General features: G+C 39.5%; 3 protein-coding genes across 4 annotated transcripts; 2 read left to right on the forward strand and 1 right to left on the reverse strand.

Annotated features, from left to right (window-relative positions):
- The first annotated feature begins 219 nt into the window (after positions 1-219).
- Positions 220-7,186, forward strand: nup54 (nucleoporin 54). 2 transcript variants are annotated; one of them, XM_026356590.1, is made up of 15 exons: positions 220-290; positions 759-866; positions 1,862-1,945; positions 2,083-2,247; positions 2,677-2,763; positions 3,466-3,624; positions 3,945-4,174; positions 4,271-4,458; positions 4,563-4,759; positions 4,865-4,919; positions 5,183-5,276; positions 5,686-5,793; positions 5,977-6,096; positions 6,373-6,483; positions 6,624-7,186. In XM_026356590.1, the coding sequence occupies exons 1-15, from the start codon at positions 248-250 to the stop codon at positions 6,750-6,752; spliced, it is 1,878 nt and encodes a 625-aa protein (XP_026212375.1). In that variant the 5' UTR covers positions 220-247; the 3' UTR covers positions 6,753-7,186. The 2 variants fall into 2 exon arrangements, with proteins under 2 accessions (XP_026212375.1, XP_026212374.1); XM_026356589.1 differs by lacking the exon at positions 2,083-2,247.
- Positions 7,187-7,921: 735 nt separating this feature from the next.
- On the reverse strand, positions 7,922-13,477 carry LOC113159251 (serine/threonine-protein phosphatase with EF-hands 2). The gene is made up of 18 exons (XM_026355851.1): positions 13,426-13,477; positions 13,320-13,337; positions 13,192-13,200; positions 12,950-13,077; positions 12,703-12,754; positions 12,428-12,603; positions 11,514-11,628; positions 11,369-11,415; positions 11,123-11,289; positions 10,995-11,031; positions 10,373-10,522; positions 9,932-10,264; positions 9,602-9,787; positions 9,342-9,484; positions 9,153-9,259; positions 8,817-8,980; positions 8,651-8,738; positions 7,922-8,431 (listed from the first exon to the last, which is right to left on the reverse strand). Exons 1-18 carry the CDS (start codon positions 13,475-13,477, stop codon positions 8,247-8,249), a joined length of 2,157 nt encoding a protein of 718 aa, XP_026211636.1. The 3' UTR covers positions 7,922-8,246.
- Positions 13,478-15,000: 1,523 nt separating this feature from the next.
- gsdf (gonadal somatic cell derived factor) lies at positions 15,001-21,993 on the forward strand. Its single transcript, XM_026353935.1, has 7 exons — positions 15,001-15,039; positions 18,573-18,993; positions 19,340-19,497; positions 19,649-19,735; positions 19,850-19,980; positions 20,486-20,631; positions 21,378-21,993. Exons 2-7 carry the CDS (start codon positions 18,872-18,874, stop codon positions 21,382-21,384), a joined length of 651 nt encoding a protein of 216 aa, XP_026209720.1. The 5' UTR covers positions 15,001-15,039; positions 18,573-18,871; the 3' UTR covers positions 21,385-21,993.
- Positions 21,994-22,012: the final 19 nt, after the last annotated feature.

Consider the following 22,012-nt stretch of genomic DNA (forward strand, 5'->3'; position numbering starts at 1 on the left):
GGGAAAAACATCTTAGACACAAAGTATCATTCAAGCCACTATAAAAACAATTGCAAAACATGCCCGGAGAGATCTTAAAAGGCACTTTTTATGAGTCATTCACAACATTTTGTCTCATGCTTGCGGTTGTAGCTGTTTGTAATGTCTAGTCCAGACTCCAGGTGGCGGTAATGCGACATCACGTTGGATGAGTGCTGTCATACCTCAAGAAAACGCAGAAGAAGAATCGTTTCCGGTGACCGGCAACATGGCGTTCAGTTTTGGCGGCGCCACGAGCAACCCAGGAGCAAGTATGAAGCTTTTATTTACTATGGAAGTATTTTAATGATAATGTTAAAATGTGGCATTCATATATTGGTACATGTGCTATACCTTGGTGCTAAAAAAATCAGTCATATAGCTTTATTTATGGTCAACTGATAGCTTAGCTAGTGGTGACAGTGAGCTGCTCTAACGCTAACGTTACCGGGAAACGACAAAGTTCATGTCTCAGATGTCTGAATTTGATTAATCTAGTTATTGTTGAAATACATATGTGGTTACTTTATGTTAGAGCAGGCTTCGGGTGCTAGTTCCGCTTCATTGCTATATGTGTAACGTTACTCTTACGATGTGCTAGATAAGCTCTAACGTTACTTGTTGTCTAACAAACGACTAAGTCGTGATAATAGGTTGTTGTTTATCAATGTCAGCTGCTGTTCTTTGTCATATCACCCAACGCTTAAAGCACTTTCTGTGTTGTTGTTGTTGTTGTGAAGGCACGTCCGGGTTCTCATTCGGTTCATTCGGTGCTAAGACCACAGCATCTTCAGCTTTTGGGGTTGGCACCGCAGCGACCACCACCACCGCCTCATCCGGATTCGGTAGTAAGTCCATTGACGGGGTTTCTCTGCTCACTCGGGATCGTCAGTAATCCTGGTCGGCCTTGGTTTTTGTCTGGGATCAATGGAGAAATGTGTTCATTCTTATCATAGTGGTGGAGCATTAGGTTGGGAGACAGAAGGCCGCTGCGACCGTGGTGCCGGACCCGAACCCGGATAAAAATGGGAGGGTTGTGACAGGAAGGGCCTAAAACACATGCCAAATGTGGCGAGCCCTGAAAGGGCAAGCCGAAAGCAGGAGACATCTGGTCAATCTCCAATTCCTGATACAGTAGGATTCAGCTAGCCAACAACAAGATGATACTTGATTGAAATTTCATGGCATCATTATTATTACTCTGAAAGAACCTATACTTCACTTTTAATGCTTAATGTACTGTACATCCAGACCTGTGATACGAGGCTGACCCTTTTATAAAGCTTTTCTATTGACAGCATTCGTGACTGTCTCCAACACACAAGATAAGACACTCTTAATGTGCTGACAATTCATGTCCTGTTTCCTCTTCCGTCAGCATCTTCCTTAGCCCTGTTCTTTGTCATTATGATTATGTTATGGTTGGACATTACAGAGAAACAAATCAATGGAAAAACAGACACTGGCTTAAATCCCAGAGAGGTCTAACCAACATTACAATGTTTTTTGTATTATTACTGCATATTGATATAAGTTTTCTTTAATACTTGTGGTGTGATTATATTGTTTGCTCTTTATGCTCCTAGGGGTGTGACGGATAATAAAGTATAACAAAATATTTTTTTGAAAGAGAAGAAGAAGAGTTAGTCTGTAAATGTATTATTATAAAAAAAAAGCATACACTGTAATTGACTGGAATTAACATGTAAATAATATGGAGAGACTCTCTTCTATACTGGCTATTATTGATAGTACTGCATCTTTCCTATGACATAGCTAGGTTATGCACATTTGTGTTGCTTTAGTAGACCTGTTTTATTCACAATTTGTTTCTGCTTTTTAGCTCTTACAGCCCCTGGTTTTGGGGCAGCTGCCACCACTGCTGCTGCACCATCCACAGGATTTAGTTTTGGCTCCACCAACACTGGTAAGGCAAAGAAATCAAGTAGCTTTTAAAACATTTTACAGCTTTTACAATTAATGAAAACATATTTAGCCTGGCTTTCTGTCAGTTAATGTCACCGTGTTGTTCTCTTTCCTGCTGCCTACCTGCAATGGCTGCAGGATTTGGGGGGCTGGGAGCTGGAAACACCACGGCTGGTGGGTTTAGTTTTGGGGGGTTTGGTTTAAATGCCAACCCAGCAGCAGTCAGCTATAATATGGGGTGCTTTGGTACAGCTACCACCACTGGCACTGTTTTCAATTTTGGTAATAGCCTGGCTAGCACAGGTAGATGACCTTTGTGATTGACTACTCAGTACAGTCTGTGTCTGTAAACACATTCATTTTCACCCATATTCACGACTTTGTGGTGCAGTTTTTATGTTTGTTTAGTTTTTTTTTTCCATCTCACGTGGTGATTTGTGTCATAAAATTAGATTCATTACTGTTTTAATTTGCATGATGAAATAAAATATTGAATTATGCATTCAGATCATTTGAATCCTGTAGAAGGACAGAACATTTTCACCTTATGTGTAAGACACCAAATCAATGCTTCATAGAAGTTCAGTTTCCCTTTTTGATTAATCTTGAAACTTATTTGAGAATTTTTTCTTCTGCTATACAGTATGTCAAATAGTCATAGATTTGATGATCTCTCTTCCTTATTATGTCACTCCTTTTTTCTCATTTCTCATGATTTGTCTTGCTTTTCAGGCACATTTGGCGGCTTCGGGACGACTACAACAACTGCCGCTGCACCAGGGTCCACTTTTAGCTTTGCTACTCCTTCCAACACCACAGGTCAGTAGTGTAACTAATAATAATGAGCTCTCATTAATTTTTTTTCTGCCATTTATATTTATGTGCATTTTAGGGCACAGAATCATTAGTCATAATTATGGTTCAGTTAGTATGTAATCACCTGAAAGTAAAAATCATTGCATTTTCTTTAGCTTAGAGTTTTGTTATGCTATATCACCTCTTGGAGGAAAAAGAAGAAGAATGTATGGATTGAAACCTCATCACACCACTAATAGCTAGGCGATGCAGTTGATGGCCACCGTATGCTCTCTCACACTTAATGTATGCTTAATGTATATGCTGCACACTGAGCTTTAAAAACGATAAGCGACAGCTGCCACAGGGTGTCTCCCTCACACTATCAACGTACAGCCACTTGCCAGACTAATTTAAACTAATACAGTCTAGTAGAGCAGTCCTACCACAAATTCTCTCTTATAAAAGTGATAATATTCAGTTTTACAGAGGTTTTGATTCTTCTGTACGAGCATTTGGGGGGCTGTAGTTTGTGCTGCTGTTAAACTGTACTGCATTATACATAGATTTTTCTTCTGTTATTTGGCCTAAGCTGGTCTCAATGAACAGAGTGTAAATCCTTCTCTTATACCTGCAATGATCCTTGAGCCTATTTTCAAAACTGGCATTCAGTAGTGTTAATCTAGTAACAATTTCTCACTGTTTTGGCACATTGTTCTGTTTTAGGAGGCCTTTTTGGTAACACACAAAACAAAGGGTTTGGGTTCTCCTCTGGGCTCGGTGCTGGGACAGCTGCTGGGACCACAGGATTTGGAACTGGATTAGGAACAACTGGCCTGGGTGGATTTGGAGGCTTTAATATCCAGCCAACTCAGCAGCAGCAAGGTGAGATCCTGTATTTCCAAATAACAGATTTATTGTTTCTGTGTGAAGATTAGAAGGTGATGGACTCAACAAAGCAAAGGAGGAAATATTTATCACCATGTTTGTATTATTCCTTTTCAAAATCAAGTAAATGTTTGTTAATCAAATTTCTTAGCAACATATTTGCATTGATTCTTATAAACAGAAGCACATTCTTCTTTCCCAACTAAACATTACAAACCATCTCTCTTCAGGATTAATTTTTCACTTGCTTGGCATCATGTCTCAAAGCTTTCAGACAAGAATCAGACCTGTGTTTTTACCTGTCTTTCCCCTATCAGGAGGTTTGTTCAGCCAGCAGGCCCAGCAGCAGGGTCAGACTCCCCAACCTACCCAGCTTTACCAGCAGGTCACTGCTCTGTCAGCTCCCACCTTGTTAGGAGATGAGCGTGACTCCATCTTAGCAAAATGGAACCAACTGCAGGCTTACTGGGGCACCGGGAAAGGCTACTACAGCAACAACAACCCACCTGTGGACTTTACCCAGGAAAACCCATTCTGCAGATTTAAGGTAAAGACAAATGACTGAGCAGAGTGGTCTGAGATGTTGTTGGTTCATTTAATGTCAAATATGAAATTGCACTTGTCTGTGTCTTGTATTTCTTAGGCAGTTGGCTATAGCTGTGTGCCACTGAGTAAGGATGAGGATGGTTTTGTGGTCTTGGTCATCAATAAAAAGGAAGCTGATGTGCGAGCACAGCAGCAGCAGCTGGTGGAGTCGCTTCATAAGATCCTGGGAAGTAACCAGACACTCACTGTCAATGTAGATGGGGTCAAGTCCCTCCCCGATGACCAGTAAGTTTGTATGAAATATCTCTACAATAATGAAGTAATGAAATACAGTGCTGCTGCTACTATTACAACATGCGGTTGACTAATGCTTTATGTGTGTCTTTCAGGACAGAGGTGGTCGTTTACTTGGTGGAGCGTTCTCCTAATGGCACCTCCAAGCGGATCCCCTCCACCACACTCTTCAGTTTTCTGGAGCAGGCTAACATTAAAGTCCAGCTCGCACAGCTTGGGGTGGCCATGTCGATCACACGCACAGAACTCTCTCCAGCACAGCTCAAACAGCTGCTGCAAAATGCTCCTGCAGGTAAATGAATGTAGGAATGTTTGTGTCAACCTCTCGCACATTCAACAACTTGTTTAGCTGTTTAGCATGTGATTTAACATGTCAGTTGTTGTCTCCTCTCACTAGGAGTTGACCCCATCATTTGGGAGCAGGCCAAGGTGGATAACCCTGACCCGGAGAAGTACGTTAGTTAAGAATGCCTGTTCAAGACTTTGAATAAAAGTTGCCTTGCCCTATCTTTGCATCACCACGTGTGCATGATGTGGGGCTTTGTTATTTCCTTTATATTAGTGCAAGCAAATATGTAATATGCTTGGGAAAAGTCATTTTGCTGACTAATGCCATCATACTACAGTGTATCATTTTCAAATACTGTTAATAAAATGTTCACATAAAAATGCAGCTAGATTTTCTGTAGTAAAACCATTGCATGTTTTGCTCCAGGTTAATCCCAGTTCCCATGGTGGGTTTTAAGGAGCTCCTTCGCAGGCTACAAATTCAGGAGCAGATGACCAAACAGCACCAAACTAGAGTGGATGTAAGTAAAAACTCTGCTGCCTGTTACTAAAAGTCTTAGTTCTCAAAGCAGACATAGATGTCCGGTTCCTGCTGCCTATTAAAATTACTAGTACTATACTAAAGTTGCAGTGGGATGCTTTTTAAAAGTGTGCCTTCTACAGTAAGCCCTTTAACTACATGACAAAGATAATTAGAGGATATTTAAGTCAGATATACCTGAATATCTTAACATGGCACTTCAAGCTTGTTTGAAACTGTACACGTATTACTCTGTCAATGGATGTTGAACAAAGGGTTCTTTTTGTTTTGTAGGGGTTCAGTACAGGGATTGTTTGCAGCTCCATAGGGCCAAAATACTTACATAAGTGAGAAACACAAACTATTTTCCTATCTCCTTTTCACTCACTTACCCACGTGTGTACTTGCAGATTATCTCAAATGACATCAGTGAACTGCAGCAGAACCAGGCTACAACTGTGGCTAAGATCGCCCAGTACAAGAGGAAACTGATGGATCTCTCACACAGAGTTTTACAGGTAGCTGCCTCATCTTTCTAACTTCTTCAGTGAAAATGTTGGGTCTAACTCTCCTTTTTGAGGAATAGTGGAATGAACTGTAATTGGTACCATATTAACGGTACATATTCATCACCTTCACGCTTCTGTCTGCAGAATTCACTGTTTTTAATTGATCAATTTTTTCCATTGTTTTCCTGGAAGGTGCTGATTAAACAGGAGATTCAGAGGAAAAGTGGTTATGCTATTCAAGTGGATGAGGAGCATCTCAGAGTGCAGCTGGACACTATTCAGTCTGAACTCAATGCACCCACACAGTTCAAGGTAAGTGTATCTAAACTAAAGGACACTCTCAATTCAGTGTCATGTTTTCTCCAAGACCAGATGGAATTTATTAGTTATTCATTTAGAAAACACAAATTTGGTACATTTTATAAACGGTTAACAGTAATATTGCTGTATTGGAGTTATTTTGTCAGATTTCTATATTTGTGAATTCATGCTACTGTTGTGTTTTTGGCAGCTGTTACAGATTAAACCGCTACTTGAATCGTTATTGGATGTGTTACAGTGCAGCTTTTGTGTTGCCTTATCTTCCAGGGTCGGTTAAATGAATTAATGTCCCAAATACGGATGCAGAACCACTTTGGAGCTGTGAGGTCAGAGGAGCGCTACAGTGTTGATGCAGACCTTCTCAGAGAAATCAAACAAGTGAGAGTCTAAACATTCACACATGCATCTTATTTTCATGTCTTTTTTCCCTGTAATTCTTGTTTCAAACCTCTGAAGCACAGCTCTGACTCTGAGCATTGGCCTAACTGAAACACTTCTTCCCCATCTCTCATTTCCAGCACTTGAAACAGCAGCAGGATGGTTTAAGTCATTTGATCAGTGTTATCAAAGACGACTTGGAGGACATCAAACTCATAGAGCACGGACTGAGTGACAGTGGACACATGAGAGGAGGCATCTTAAGCTGAGTCTACCTTATTTACAGTCTCATCCATGCTCTCTTTTCTTCTCAGAATCTGTTTCCTCAGAATTGTCGTGCCTGTCACCCAGACAAGCAAACACAGTTGAGTGATGACACGGGTTAAACGTAAAGCTATGGCTTTTATTTAAGGAGCACTAGACACCTGAACATATTTGGTGTAATTACTGTTTACCAGCACTGACTATCTAAACCAACGAAACAATGACAGGTTAATCTTTCTGACCTGATATAGAGAGCTGAATGGAAAGACTCAGCACCATCTAATAATAGCTGGCTTCTCTTTTGTCAAATCAGATTATGGCATGTAAACAAGTGGTGGGATTGAGTGTGTGTTGTGATTGAATACATTGTAAATACATCTTTGTATTTCCTTTTTTATGCAGTTGTTAGAATGTTAATAAATTTCATTTAAACTGTAAACTCTTCAGTTCATCTCCTTTCTTATGCAAACACATTTTCTAGTGGTTTGTGTGTTGCTGCACAGTGCCACTATCTTATAAAGTATAATGCGCTATATGTATTCTGAGATTACATGCAGTTGCATTGTTGAGTTACTAATGCCACATTCCTGTTGTTTACATCTTCAGTCAATACAGCATCTCATCAATGTGGGGCTTGAGTTGATAGGATTTATGTCCTGGATCCACATCCCTACAAGAATGAAAGACTGATTGGCAGTTGAACTGATTAAGCAGCTTTCAGATAGATTATATCCCCTCACGGGGTCACCTGTATCCCCTAGGTCTGAATTACACACGTAAAGTACACTCCAGTGACTCATGATTGTAGTTTTGCAGAATAGGATGGTAGTTAATATGTAAAACAATGTGGACCACAAAGTGGAAAGTGTTGATGGTAAATATAGTAACTCCTAAAAACTGACACTAGTTGTTACAGCAGTTTATTCCCTACATTTTTCTTCCTTGTGAAAACATGGTATTCGCATTACCCACAATTTAACTCAATTGCTGCTGCAGTCAAAGGTTTAGCTTTAATAGACCTCCAGAGGTCTGCCATGCTCACTTTTTCAAACTGACACCAACTCGGGAGACGTCACTTGAGAGGAGACTTTGTATAAACCTGCCTAAAGGTTGTTTTTTTTATTTATTTTGTTTTTTTTTTAATACATCTCCAGTGCTAAAGACATGTAAACTGATGTGATGATGATTTCTTAATATCTTTGGGCTGGACATTATCCACAGCATCACATTTCATGTTTCTTCACATAACTAAACAGGTGCCCGGGTCAGATTTGCCATGCAAATCTTAAAAATACAACTCAAACTTTAAAAAAAATCTAAGAGGTAGAAAAGACCTATAGTGCAGATTGTTAAACAATAATGGATGCTGTCCTTCCCATATCAAGTGGATGTTACTGAGCATTCCACAGAAGTTCATCCAGGTTCAGTTCAAGAGTCCATTCGGGATAGTTCTCGGTTCTATATGCAACAGGTTCAGCTACAGCTTCTGGTCCAGGCCCTCAGGTATGTGCAGAGAGGTCCACCAGCCGGAATGCCTCCATGAACTCATTGATATCGATGCTCCCATCTTTGTTGAAGTCAATGCTCTGGGCAAGGTCTGCGATGGCCTTGTCACTGATCTCTGTTTTAAGATGAGAGCTTAGGAGTTTCCAGGTCTGATGAAACTCCTCAAAAGAGATTGAACCTGGACAGTGAGATGGTAGAAGAGACCTTTGTTTGTTGCATTGAAAATCTGTATTGTGTTGAGTACCGATTACCCACTGATTCTCTTTCAACTGATCTTATAGGCCATATCTATAACCCCTAATAGGAATATCCCTGTGGTTTTACAGATTCAGGGTGTTTTATACCTTCCAATGAGATTGAGTTAGTGTTTCAGATCCATGCTAAGCTGCTTACTGACCTGAGTGGTCTGTGTCAATAATTCGGAAGATGGTTTCCAGGTTGGAGTGATTTTTGTACATGGTCTCCAGAATACTGGTGTCAGAGAGCTGTCAGGAAATATACACAGTGTTATTTTTAAATAGTTATTGGGGAATATCATGAGAGTGCAGGAAACAGAGAACCACCTCCAGCTTTGGCTCAGTGATGGAGAACTCCCTTATCCACTTCTGGTAGTCCATCGTGCCATTCTGCATGCTGCTGGCGAGCTGAGATCGCAGCACCCTCCAGGGCAGACCCAACTTCAGTATACTCTCTGTGGCACTGGCCCACTGACTTAGAGAGATCATCCCTGAGACACAGACATCAAGTTGCGGTAGAGTTATTCACAAATGCTGCTTTTAAACATATACAATTACTCTCTGACACTACTACTACTAGAGAGTGGTGAAAAGCTTTTATTGTGTACAACTTTGTAAATATACAATTTCAATGCATAGCAGTTCTGTTCCTTTTTAAAGTACCTGTGTTGTTGGGATCAAACTCCTGGAAGGCACTGATGAGATCTGATTTATGTGCATACAGTTGTTTCCTCAGAGCTCTCAGAGCCGATCTCTCTGTCCTCCCAACACTGAAAGACAACAGGTACACATAAAAACATTCTCTTGATTGGAAGTGTTCAGCATCACTGTACAAAGGTATCCAGAATGCACCTTTGTCGCAGGGTCAGCTCTCTGCAAGCCTGACTGGCCTGATACTGAATGAAGTGTGGGACCAGATCAGGACCCATTCTAATGTAGGCTCCTCTGTTGCTGCCCACCTCATAGTAGTTAGATGCTGAAAATATAGTCACCACCTGGAGGCAACAGAAGTCAGTTTAGTCAGTCAGTATTAATTCCAGTAAAAAGGTCCAATGGTTTGTTTTTGTATTCAGTGCTCCATCTTAAACTCCACCTACTCTGTGTGTACTTACTTTGCGGTTGTGGCAGAACTCATAACCGTCCTGTTTGCACTCATGGGAGCGGATGAGGAGCTGGAGGTTGTGTCTTCCTAGAACTTCCTCAGTGACATCCGGCCCCCAGTAGCAGCCTCCACCTCTCACCTCATTGGTAAAGCAGCCATTTTGGGGCACAGGGTCACTCCACAACACGTCCACTATCTGAGTGTAACAATCAATCTTAGTTAAAACATTCTGTACTAACCTACCAATGGACTAAATAACAAAGCCATTAAATGTTAAATTGTGTTAATACTGAAGGATCTAAAGCCACCACTGAGATCCAACATCTCTACCGTCACTTACTTGTTTCCACTCATGCTCATCTGTCTCCATGGTCTCTCCAGAGTCTGGGTCTGAATCAGAATCCGACTTTTTCACTTCTCCGTAGGACTGGTCAAACCCAGCCAGCCGACGCCTCCTCTTCAGCTCCTCTTCCACTGACCAGTTGAGTTGACTGCTGATGGGCAGGTTGTGCAGTGAGCGACGTGGGAGTTCATGCTTGTGAGCGGGTGCTGAGCCGTGGTGAGTCAAAGAACACACCCGACGCCGGCTGTCCACTGGTCTGTCAGACCCATTCCTGTTGCTTCCACTAACTACATGATGGGTCAGCTTAGGAGGCCTGAGGGTCGACACATACTGCAGACACAATCAAAAACACAGATTAAATAGATGCACGTATGCATTTGGGGTATTTCGTTACAATACCGCTAAACTGAATTATTGAATCCTAAATGTCTCTCTTACTTTGTGTCTGTCCACTCTGGCTATTGTGTTGAGGTCTGTTGTGTCAGAGATCCCTCCATGCACAATGAGCACCTTGTGGTCGATCACTGTGGCCAAAGGCAGCCAGCTGAAGATCTTCTGAAGGAGCTTTAGGATCTTTTTGCCATGCACCTGCAGATCAATGTAGTCATGCAGCAGATCCGTTTGTCCAAAGCAATTTACAAGTGAGGCACAAAGCAAGCAACAAATATAAGACCAAAGCCATCAATGAGTTGGTGAATCTCTCAACACTTTCTGACATCCCTACCACGCCTGTCCCTACATATGTTTCCCTTATGCGTTTCATGGTGCTCATTGAAAGTTAAAATATATCACCAGCCTTTAACCCCAGTCATTTGTGTCTATTAATTATGTTATTATGCAATAACCAGTAACCAACAGTTTGCAAACAATAAAAGTTAAAATCTGAAGGTTACATTTATACATGAATGATTTGAATGATGCCTGCAGGAGCCATTTACTTAAATAATATGCTTACTTTGGATAGTGGTACATTTCTGCTGATAAGATTTATAATGTTTTGAATCAGATATGTGAGATCCAGAGTTTAGCTGAGTGCAATACTTATGTAATATAAACCTACCCTATATTTCCCCAGAACTTCTTTGGTGAAACCATACCTGGTGGAAATAACAATGAATAATAATCAATATTAAATACGCCATAGAACAGGACAATGAAAAGATAAAATAAGTCTACAGACAAGCTTACCTCAGGTTTACAATGTGGTCCTCATGATTTCCCCTGTTCAGGTGGACATCATTGGGGTAGACCAGCAGGAACCCAAACAGGATAAGAAGGATCTCTAATGAGCTTTTGCCACGATCCACATAGTCTCCATTGAAGACATATGGTTTCTCAGAGGATGGCAAACCATTCTGCACAGGTTAATTTTGAGGTGTTAATTAAAATCAACACCCCTGTCTGGCAATATGGTGATTTACATGTTGTGGGTACCTTATAGAATATCAACAGCAGGTCTTCGAGCTGCCCATGTAAGTCCCCTGCAAAGTTATAAATAATGCATTAACATTGTTGAGTGTATGTTTCATTGGTAATGACGAGAACATGAAAGTGTCAAGAAAGGAGTGTTGTAATGTACCACATATGGTAATCTCCTTGGTATGGCAGGCGGAGACATAATTGATATTTGGAAGAATTCTTAGAAGTCTCCAAGTCTCTCCAAGAAGCTGCAAAACATATCGAGCATGGAGCTGCTACTGGGAAAAACAGGTAGTAAATAAAAGTAAATCATTGGATACCGCCTTTAGCATCTACAAGCCGGAAAAGTTTGGACTTTTTCTAAAATGCTATCTTTTTATTTTCATCAATTCACTTGAACTTAAAGGCACAGTAAGTAAAAAAAATAGTAGCCTCTACTGGTGAGATGGCAGAATGCAAACATCTTTAACCGTATTCTCTGCAGTACATAATACTGTGAAAAGGTTCAGGGAGTCTGGATGCATCTCCTCGTGTAAAGGCCCCGGCCTTGACAAATGTAACGTGAAACTGTTATGCAAGGAGGAAGCTGTAGATCAACTGTGCAGAAACACTGCTGAGTGCTCTGGGCCTGAGTTCATGTCAGATGGACCAAAACACAGCAGAAAAGTTGTGTGATTAGGTTTCAGCTTATTTCTGAGAAAGACGGACGTAGGGTTCTTCAAAGTATCTACAGACTGTTAAGCAACTGAGGTCTTCATCCTCCAACATCAGGTAAATATTCTACTCCAGAATTGCAACAGTTAGTATGCTCAGTTCCCAAACAACTAAAAAGTGTAAATAAAAGGAAAGGTGATGTAACACAGTGGTAAACATGCCTCTGGCCCAAACATTTTAAGGATGTTGCAGGCATTAGACAGACAAATGTGTTTATGTTTGACTTTGACTTGTGTCTGATACAAAAAAGCAAATTAAAATTTCGCTGATTTTAGTTTTTATTGCATTTTAGAAAAAGTTCCAGTTTTTCTGGAAATAGGGTTTGTACCATAAGTGTGCTGTGTGAACCCATGTACCCACTTGTTTGTGCTTGAAGGCCTCCACCAGCTTTGACACCCCGCAGAAGGTCATGGGGAAGGTCAGATGGGGGCCATTATAGCTGTCGGGCACTTCAATACTTCTGTAGCAAAAGTATCTCTCCCACTCTGTGTCACGACATGTTTCGTTCTCATGAAAAATGTGAGATATTATATTCCCTACATTAAAGCGAGAGAGGAGAATAATGGAACAGTGTGGTGAGGCCAGTAATCTGAAGAAATCTACAAGTAAGTGAAACAAAACATGAGTTGTCTTACTTTCACTACCTGGGGTGAAGTGGTCCATCAAGAAGCCAAAAAAGTTGTAGAGCTGCAGGAAGAGAAACTGGAGTTTGAGCTATGAACTGTAGACAATAGTTTCTAGCAATAGCCTGGACTGAAGTGGTGCACGGATGAACACTTATATTTACCATACTGCTAGTCTAGATAAAAAAACACTCTGACTGTGAAAAGGCCATATTTAAAACTAATTAATATTCATTATGTGCAAAATACTTGACCTCACCTTGATCTGATCTTGCTCTCCTGCATATTCAATAGACTGGAAGATGTTCCACGTGCACCTGCGTCTCATCTCCAGCCGTGCAACGTACTGACGGTACCAGCGCTGGATCAACAGTGCAGCTCTTATTGCTGAAGATTGGGAGAACAGAATTAGTTTAATTATAAGTCTTTGGTCCTAACTGTTCTGAAAACCCTCCTCCCCTGACATTCTGATTTTTCACTTTGTTAGACTGAGCAACTCACCAGTGGCAGCTTCACAGAGTGCATGAAAATTTGAGTATAAATCACAAACATATAAAAGTAGTAGTAGTAGTAGTAGTAGTAGATAGATGTAAAGTATTAAGACATGATCAAATAAAATAGATATTTACCTGGAACTGAGATGCTCACTAGAAACCAACAAGTAATGACAGACATTCAGTTATTGAAATATAAAGACATATTTCTTTTAAATAAAGATTTTGTTAAGGTCTGCACCTCTGTCACATTTATTCAGCTGTGGTGGTGATTTTCCCATGCCGCATCCCATGACCCTTTGCTGTTGTCACCGTCACAGACGAAGATTTTTTGCATGTGTGAGTCTGGCCTTGAATTTTGCAACCTGTGAATGAAAAATACAATAACAGATTTAAAATATAACACAATGTTATACAACAATTCATCAATTTCACAGCACGTTTCTATGTTAGAAAAATTACAGACATACAAATTTTGGTAATAAACAGAACAATTCAAGACCTCACCTGGTCACGTCACCTTTTGTTTCATTACCTCTTCTCTCTAATTCAGCATCTTAAAATAGCATTTTCTTTTCCACAACCTTTCCACATATAAAAATGAAGAAATTAATGTGTTACTGCTTTGATTCCTCCATTGTTTGGACAGAGCGCCATCTTCAAGTGGCTGTAGTGTTGTAGTTGGACGTCCCCTGACTGCAGCTACACACCCTTATAAACACACGCTGGGCTACGAGTCGAGTGTCTTGATCAGACCCCGTGATCACTTAAACAAAACTGATGCAAGTGGATTAGGATTAAACCTGTCTGCAGCTGACATCTACACTCAATAAACGGATGAAAGCCCTGATAAAGGGCAGCAGTTGTTTGGAAAGAAGGTTGTGTTGGCTGCAGCTCAACAACTGTGTGATTGTTACATGACAACTGTCAACATCAGTATTTTATATCTGCATTAACAGTCCATTTAATAAATGGCCACTAGAGAGGTGTGGTGTTGTTTGGTCTTGGTGTTGTTTTTTTCAGTGACATCTTCCTAAATTGACCTAAAAGTGACACAATGTGGTTTATTAGTTAAATAAAATGAGCAGAAATCATTTATTTGACTCAGAGGCTCTGTATAGCAACAGATGCTGATTGTAGTGTTCAGTTCTGGTTCTGCTTGACCTTGATGCTCCGTTCAACACCACTGATAACATTTTCAATTGTGAGTTTTTGAACATTTCACAGACTATTATTGACCGTTGCTGTCAACAGTGTGCACAGATGGTGGACATAATTATGTATCCATGAAAAGCTGTGGGAAAAAATGTTGCTCCAGCAGATCAGAGATTTAAAGTGGTCGGGAAAAATAACACCTTTTGTATCAGATCTTCCCAATTAGAAGTGAGCAAATCCTTCATTAGCAGTAACACTGGACTATTAGACTAGGCAGGACTATTAGATTACACTGTTACACTAATCACTCACTCATCATATTAGATGTCTGACTGTGGTGTGAAGACATGTTAAGAGATGTCTCTATCTAGCTATCTATCCTGCTACATTTTTAATAAGTTCATGTTAGATTAGACAGTAGGTAGCAATCATTTGAAAAACAGCCTGTAAAACTCCCCTTGTTTTTTCATTGTGAAATACATTTAAAGAATGTCAGCACTGTTGTCTGCTCGTGAAACATCTGCATCATGCATCCTCCACACTTCTTCATCTACTTGAGAAGGCTCTTTGTGATCCCAGCCAGCAGCAGCTGCTGGTGGTGTGACTCCCGCCGTACAACAACAAGGAAGTGGTGGGAGACGTCTGATACTCAAGGACTCTGCTCATTGATGCACGGTTATGCGATATCTGAAGCTATGATGTAAGATGTGTTTTGTTTTTTTCTTCTTTTAATATTTAATATATTTTAATATTTGAGTAAAACATTCATCTGTCATTAGATTTTTCGGTCCATTTCTCGTGAAATGCATGTTTTGTAAATTCATACGTATGTTAATACAGTCCATGAACAGCTGGACACTCAAACATGAGTACATAATGTTTGGATGTGTGTATGTGGATTAATACACACTTGTACTATGTCAAAACAGGTTGCAGAGTGAAATAATGTGACCCAGTAGCATGAAAGACTAACTAAACACATTTAGTGAAGTTCTAAGTACTTTTTAATGACGATAATAAAAATAATGACATACTTTATTGATCCTTTTGGGAAAATTGTGGTTGGACAGTTAGTTTCCTCGACAAGTAGCCAAGGGGAACCGGGAATCGAACCACAAACCCTGGGATTTATTGATTAAAATCCTAAGAATGAATGCAAATTTATTTACAATCCCATTCATCTCCCATTTATTTATGAACTCCACCACCAACTGTGGCTTCAATAATATATACATAACAAAATTATCACTTTTCAGAGGTCAAAGGTAAAGGTCATAGTAACCTCACTTTTATTGAGTGCTTGTGAATTGTTATGTTAAGAAGGGAATTTCTTCTCGGTAGCACAGAAATGCCGTTTAGTAGTTCTAATTAGTTCTACTGTAAATTACACTGAAAATGAGAGGTCACTCAATTTCACAAGTCACAATTTTAGACTAGAGCTTGAACAAGACTTTCTATCTCTGCTGATAAAATATAAGAAAACAATATCTGCTGGGTTACGATTTGTTTGGTTTGCTGCTTCTGAAATTGTTGAGACATGTCAATAAGACCTGCGATTGAGATCTTTAGGGTTAGGGTTAAGCCATCAGGCTCCTCAACACACACACAACAAACTGAACTGAGCACACACACACACACACTCTAGATTTGTCATGTTTCCATTTTGCACAAATCATTTGACTTTGCTGTTCTTGCACATATGCAAATTGTACATTTCCGCTACTGGTCGCTGCTGTTTTGTGCTTTGTGTTCTGTTTTTGCACTGTCTTCAGACGTCTGTCTGCACTTTTTCTTTGTGTTCTTGCACTGTTTGCACTAGGTTGCACAGGATGCACTTTATGTGTTTTGCTAGGACAACTTAGCAGTCCTCAGCTCCATGTTCTGTCTTGTTGCCGTTTTATGTAGCACCAAGGTTCTGGAGGAACATTGTCTCATTTCACTATGTACTGCTTCAGCTATATGTGGTTGGAATGACAATAAAGCTTCTTGACTTGACTTGACTTTACCCTGTTGTTGAGACCTGCAGAAAATCTTACACAACATCATGTCACATATTTGTGTTATAATGCCCAGATAGTGTTGTTAGGAACACATAGTGCCTCAGGCTTAAGCAAATTAGAAAATATTTAATTGCAAGTCATAGTCTTGGGTCAAGTAGAGTTACATAAGTAAAAGTCAAACAAGTGTCATCAGGAAACTTTCCTAAAGTAATAAAGGTAAAAGCAGTGAAACAAAAAATGTCCTTATTGATACTGTTGCATCAGTGAGTAATTTACGGTTGTAGCTGGTCGTGGTGGCGTTAGTTTGAACTAATAAATAACAGTTATGTTGTCTAGTGGTTCCCAATGTCAAGGTTAGGGATTATGAGTTTACTATTAGGAGAGGAAATGTTCACTTGCGCTGCTTTTGTGCATGCTTTTTACAAAATATATACACTTTAAATTAATAATTGGACTTCTTTTGGTATTATACAAATAATTATTTAAATTATAGACAAGTATCAAAATTACATTTATAGTAGAAATGTTTTTGAAAACGTTTGTCAATATTTGACTAATCCAGGTGGTTTTCAACAATGCAGGTCTGCACCTCAGGTACAGGATAAACTCATTACCTTCACAATCATCCTGTCATTTTATGTTAGCTGCAAATGATGATGAATTATAATATAATGCTATCCTCTGCAATAAATATACGAAATCAATCAAGAGTATTTTGGGCTACATGGGAAATTTTTTACCATTTAGGCCTTGGTGAGGAAACACAGGAAAGGGCACTTGAGGACACGAAGTTCCCATTCCTTGCATGCCTCTTATACTCACTGGCTCAGGCAACCGTCAGTGCTGCCAAGCTTTTCTTGCTCTTGGCTTTCAGACATTAACATCACCTGCAGCACAGAGTATTGCCACATTTCTCCCTCCTGTCCTTGAATAACTGCACTGGAAAAATATTATTATTATGTTACGGGGTGATTTTTGCTTTTGAAGTCAGGCCAAAAAATGGGAGATGTAATAAAAACTGATAATTACCCGCATGCAGTGATGAATAGGCAGCTATGTGTGTTATAGTTTTGTGGCCTACTGTTGAAAACATGTAAAAATAGGCACTCGCTTAAATTCTTCCCGTGCTTCTCTGACTTTGCTGATAAAAAATAAAGCAAAACCACAAAAGAGTCTCTCAGTGACTATTTCCTATGCTTTGTTGTGGTCTGTGCCCGCTCTAAACATAGATTATGGCCTGCTGGGGGGTCAAATTCTACAGCAGGAATATAAAATAACCAAAATGCCAATTTCAGAGGAAAGATGCACAAAATTTAATTTATATTAGCATCCAGGTATTTATTTGATGACCAGTGCAGTATACACATCCTGGATTTTAATATTTTTTTCAGAGTAAATAAAGCTCAAGGAGCTTTTTTTTCACATTTTGAACATTTAAAGTGTAAATGAAAAGATGAACATGAGGCAAAAGTTCACAATATCAGAGTTTATTTGAAGTTGAGTTATACGGAAGACAGCACTTTTTGTACAATGTGATAAATACTGAGTGAGCAAAAGTATTTTAGTAGTTTAGTAGTTTTAAGGTTGATAAAAGTCTCTAAAGTCTGTTTCTTCTTTTAGTTTGCTGTTCCAGGCTTTTACTGCAGGTTCCTTCAGTTTCTGTTTGTTTTCAATCTCCTCTGCAGCAGGTGAAATCCATGTTCAGCTGGGTTAAGGTCGGACTTCAGTTTGTATCATGAGCAAATAATTTCCTCACTCTAAACTTTGGCTTTTCCATCTCTTTGATAAAGGTTAATGTTGGCTTCATCCGTTCATAAAACATTGTACCAGAGTTTTTGTGGCTCATCTCTGCACTTTTCTGAAAATTCCTACTTTGCTTTCTAATTTATGCTGCTGATCGGGTGTTGCGTCTTGCAGCGTGGCCATTTCAAATTGTTGTATTTCCAGTGTTTGTGCAGTAATAATAATAATAATAACTCAGAAGGTATGATGATTCAATACCTTTGTTGTAGCATTTATTGGTATATATTTTGTTTGCAATAATGCAAACATAAGATACTTAATCTGATTCTGTTTATCCTGTGAAATCCTGATAGTTCATGTATTATTAAATGTATGAATTTATGCAAGAAGTCATGACATTTCATGTACCTTTACCATGAAGTGTTACCAGTGCTGTATGCCTACACACTATTCTCTTTTTTGCCTCCTTCCCACCTCTCCGTCCTGGCAGTTTGCCTTGACAACATTAGTATCTTTTTCTTTCTCCACTGGATCGTCCTCCTCGTACTCTTTCACACAGAACAGGGGACAAGACAACAATGTTAAGTATCTCAAGGCCAAGCCGGGGTACAAGAAGATAAAAACCCAAGTTCCCAGGCCCTGACAAACAATACCTAAGTGCAGCATCCCTGTCTCGTCAGTTCTATCTCCTCCTCCAACTGGACACACAGAACCAACAGCAGCTTTCTTCCACCACGTGTCTGACTCAGAAACAGGTCATCCATAGACTGACCATCGAGCTCGTCCACCATGACCTTTGCATTCACTGTCGTAATGTTGCTTCTTGGTTCTTCATTGGTGATCGCATTTGTTTTGCAACCAGCCAAGGAGCAACGTACCCCCTCTGCAAGCTCTTTGGTTTCCCACCCCAGGTCAGTACTACAATATGTGCAATATCTGTGATGTGCGGGAGGCTGTGTGGACAGGTGTGCCTTTGAAATGCACTGCTTTTGGTAGAAGTGACAATGCTTTGCATGCAGATAACATTTAAAATGATCTTAACATTTGAAAATGCCTCACTGTTTCACTTTTGTCAGTATGAGGCCTGTTCATATGAATCAAAGTGAAATACTAGTTATGTTGACCTATCATGTTTTAAAACATATAACTACTAACATAAGCCCTTTTGTAATTCATGTCCAGGATTTCAACTATTTGTTTCTGTGTAATCATTTTTAGTGTTATATTTCAGTGTGATGCTAGATATGTTATGTTCAGGTGCCATGGGGAGTCACTGCAATCCATCAGGAAGAGCCTCCTGAGGGCTCTCAACCTGCAGGCTGAGCCACAGTTGCCTGTTGGTGGGCTGGACAGTGTCAGAGAGCAGTGGAAGAGTATCTTCAGCACCATTTCGCACAGAGCCGAGGACGCTGCAGGTAACTGGAATCCAAAATGGATAGAAACTATTATAGATCCCATATTTTTATAGCCTGAGACAAATTATTTTTGTTTTTCTTAACTGAAGCACACCAAAATCTAACTCACCCTCCTTCTACTGTGTCCTTGTCCATGTTATTTCCATTCTAGCTGTCCCTGGCTACTCTGTGTCACCTGCTGATGGAAACAGTACTAGTCTGAAGTGTTGTTCCATGGCCTCAGAGATCTTCATTAGAGGTACATTGTGTGCTGTGTGTGCGAGCATGATGTGATGCATGTATAGTATTGAATAGTATCGTATTAAATGAAGAAACATAGTAATCTGGGTAATGTTAATTCTTATATTTGCAGATCTGGGCTGGGACACCTGGGTGATCCATCCTGCCAGCCTTACCATGGTTCAGTGTGCAATCTGTAACCCCGAAGTGAACACTGTGCAATGTCCACCACACCTCAACAATATGCAGGATTCTGACTCACAGGTACATTTCTTTCTTCTTAATATTCATGCTTGGCTCTACAAACAGCACATATCATATTCTACCTTCATGTCTTTAAGGTGAGACAGCTGCCCATACTTGTTTTCTCCTTTTTTTCTCCTTTGCTGCCAAAATCAATGTACAAAACCCCCAAAGCAAGTGATGTAGAACTATCTGGCAGCAGAACAGTATTATGGAAACAGATTATGTTGCAACAGTGGCAGAGTGAGTGTGCATAGTTAACAGAGAAATCATTGTAAAAACTGGGATTGAATGTTGGTGAATAGGGTTGATTTGCTCCTATAATCCAGACAACTATACCCAGTGTTACGCAAATGTCAAATATACTATATTTTTACTCATTGTTTTGTAAATTCATGCCACACATGTGTGCATTTCCTCTTTTGTAGTCAGTGTAAGTGTCAGTCTGTCTTAAAATTTGGCCTAATTGAACTGAACTTCCAGTCCCATCGTATTCTTGCCTATCCCTTTCCTTGTTCTTCCCCAGGTCCAGGTGCCGTGTTGTGAGCCCACCTCCCACGAAATGGTTCCCATCGTCTATGTGGATGAATTCAGCACCCTCGTCATTTCCTCTGTGCAGCTGGCGCGCAGCTGTGGCTGTGGACCTGGAAACATCCAGCAGCTCAGTGAAAAGTAAAATTTGCTTTATTGTCAAGATGTGTGTCACATATACAAGGCTTATGTTCTGTCTTGTGTTCTCTCACACAAATACATATGCTGCTTTTGCAATTTATCTTTAGCTTTCAGTGTTCGCTCATTACAATGTGTTCTTCTGGAACCAAAGCAAAGTCTGTAATAACTCAGTTTAGCATTCCTACTGTATTTTTCTAGTGTAGCCAGAAAGATTAATATAGTTGCCACATTTTTTTTAAGGATAACCCAACATAAAACTGACCAATAACTGTTGATCATGCATTGTTGCTCTCAAATTACAATCTACATCTGTGTTTTATGTGTTTAACTAAAACCTAAAAACTTACCAATTAAACAACGTAGGGTTAGCAGAGCTTTAAAGTGCATTTCTGTAAATACAGTATTTCATTAGTCTCTGTTATATCTTTAACAACAAATGCTGAAGCCAACCAAGTGAAGTGCAGCTGGCAGATCGTGTGCAGTAAATGCTGTCAGTTTATCTCTAAATAAATCTTAGCATAGCATAGAGAGCTATTTATAACCACTAACTGTTACTGAGTGTTCCCTCCAAATATGCGAGACTGTCCAGAGCCAAATCTTTCTGCAGGGTAGTTGTCTGATCTGAGAAATGACCATCTCCTCTTATGGAAAAGAATTTATTTCAATCCCAACAGGCAAACTGAGTTAATAAAAAAAAATATAAACCTAAACCTAATTATAAATTTCTTGTTGTTTTTTTTTTGCAGGGAGTGAAATGTGTTTACCAACTAAACTTCCTGCAGCTAAAACGTTGTATGAGTTTCCACATCTGTGCTGTGATTTTCCTCAAACATCCATTGGTCATGCTCCATTTTCATGTTTCAACTGGTAGAAAAGATAAAAGGAGTAATGCTGACCTGCAAACCCTGATAACCTCTCATGTGTTTAATGGAGATATAACATGTTTTGAATCTGCAATTATTATTATGTGGTGGGCTAAATAATGAAATGAATCATAAGTAAACATACTTAATTAAAGATCTAATCTTTTAAATTGTGATATAAAGCCAAAAAAAGTAATTTAATGCTTTATTTTTATAACTGCAGACGATTTTGAAGATTATTTTTTTCGACCATTTCAGTGTGTTCTTTTTTTTTCTAAGTCATTCATTAATCCAGAACATTTTGTTTGATTGACATAATGTGTGTTTTATATACATTTGCATGAGCACAGTCTTTTTTAATGGCAGACCACTAATTAGCAGGGTGACTTTAATCAGTTCTTCTAAATACAATTCACAGTGTTTTATTGTACTTATGATCAACTTTATAATTTGTACTAATGGAATGATTTCTTGCTCACATTTTTAATAAAAATAATTATAATCATCAAATTTTCTCT

Source organism: Anabas testudineus, chromosome 12 (genome assembly GCF_900324465.2).
Source record: "Anabas testudineus chromosome 12, fAnaTes1.2, whole genome shotgun sequence".
NCBI classification, from domain to species: Eukaryota; Metazoa; Chordata; class Actinopteri; order Anabantiformes; family Anabantidae; genus Anabas; species Anabas testudineus.

Excerpts from the sequence above, each read along its gene's own strand:
- nup54 (XM_026356590.1), top strand. The coding sequence starts at position 248 with ATGGCGTTCAGTTTTGGCGGCGCCACGAGCAACCCAGGAGCAA. Across the intron at positions 867-1,861 it reads CGCCTCATCCGGATTCGGTA|CTCTTACAGCCCCTGGTTTT; the intron begins GTAAGTCCATTG and ends TCTGCTTTTTAG. Across the intron at positions 6,484-6,623 it reads TTCTCAGAGAAATCAAACAA|CACTTGAAACAGCAGCAGGA; the intron begins GTGAGAGTCTAA and ends TCTCATTTCCAG.
- LOC113159251 (XM_026355851.1), bottom strand. The coding sequence starts at position 13,477 with ATGGGATGCGGCATGGGAAAATCACCACCACAGCTGAATAAATGTGAC. Across the intron at positions 8,981-9,152 it reads GTTTGATCCCAACAACACAG|GGATGATCTCTCTAAGTCAG; the intron begins GTACTTTAAAAA and ends TCTGTGTCTCAG. Across the intron at positions 8,739-8,816 it reads TCACTGAGCCAAAGCTGGAG|CTCTCTGACACCAGTATTCT; the intron begins GTGGTTCTCTGT and ends ATTTCCTGACAG.
- gsdf (XM_026353935.1), top strand. The coding sequence starts at position 18,872 with ATGACCTTTGCATTCACTGTCGTAATGTTGCTTCTTGGTTCTTCATTG. Across the intron at positions 19,736-19,849 it reads CTCAGAGATCTTCATTAGAG|ATCTGGGCTGGGACACCTGG; the intron begins GTACATTGTGTG and ends TTATATTTGCAG. Across the intron at positions 19,981-20,485 it reads TGCAGGATTCTGACTCACAG|GTCCAGGTGCCGTGTTGTGA; the intron begins GTACATTTCTTT and ends GTTCTTCCCCAG.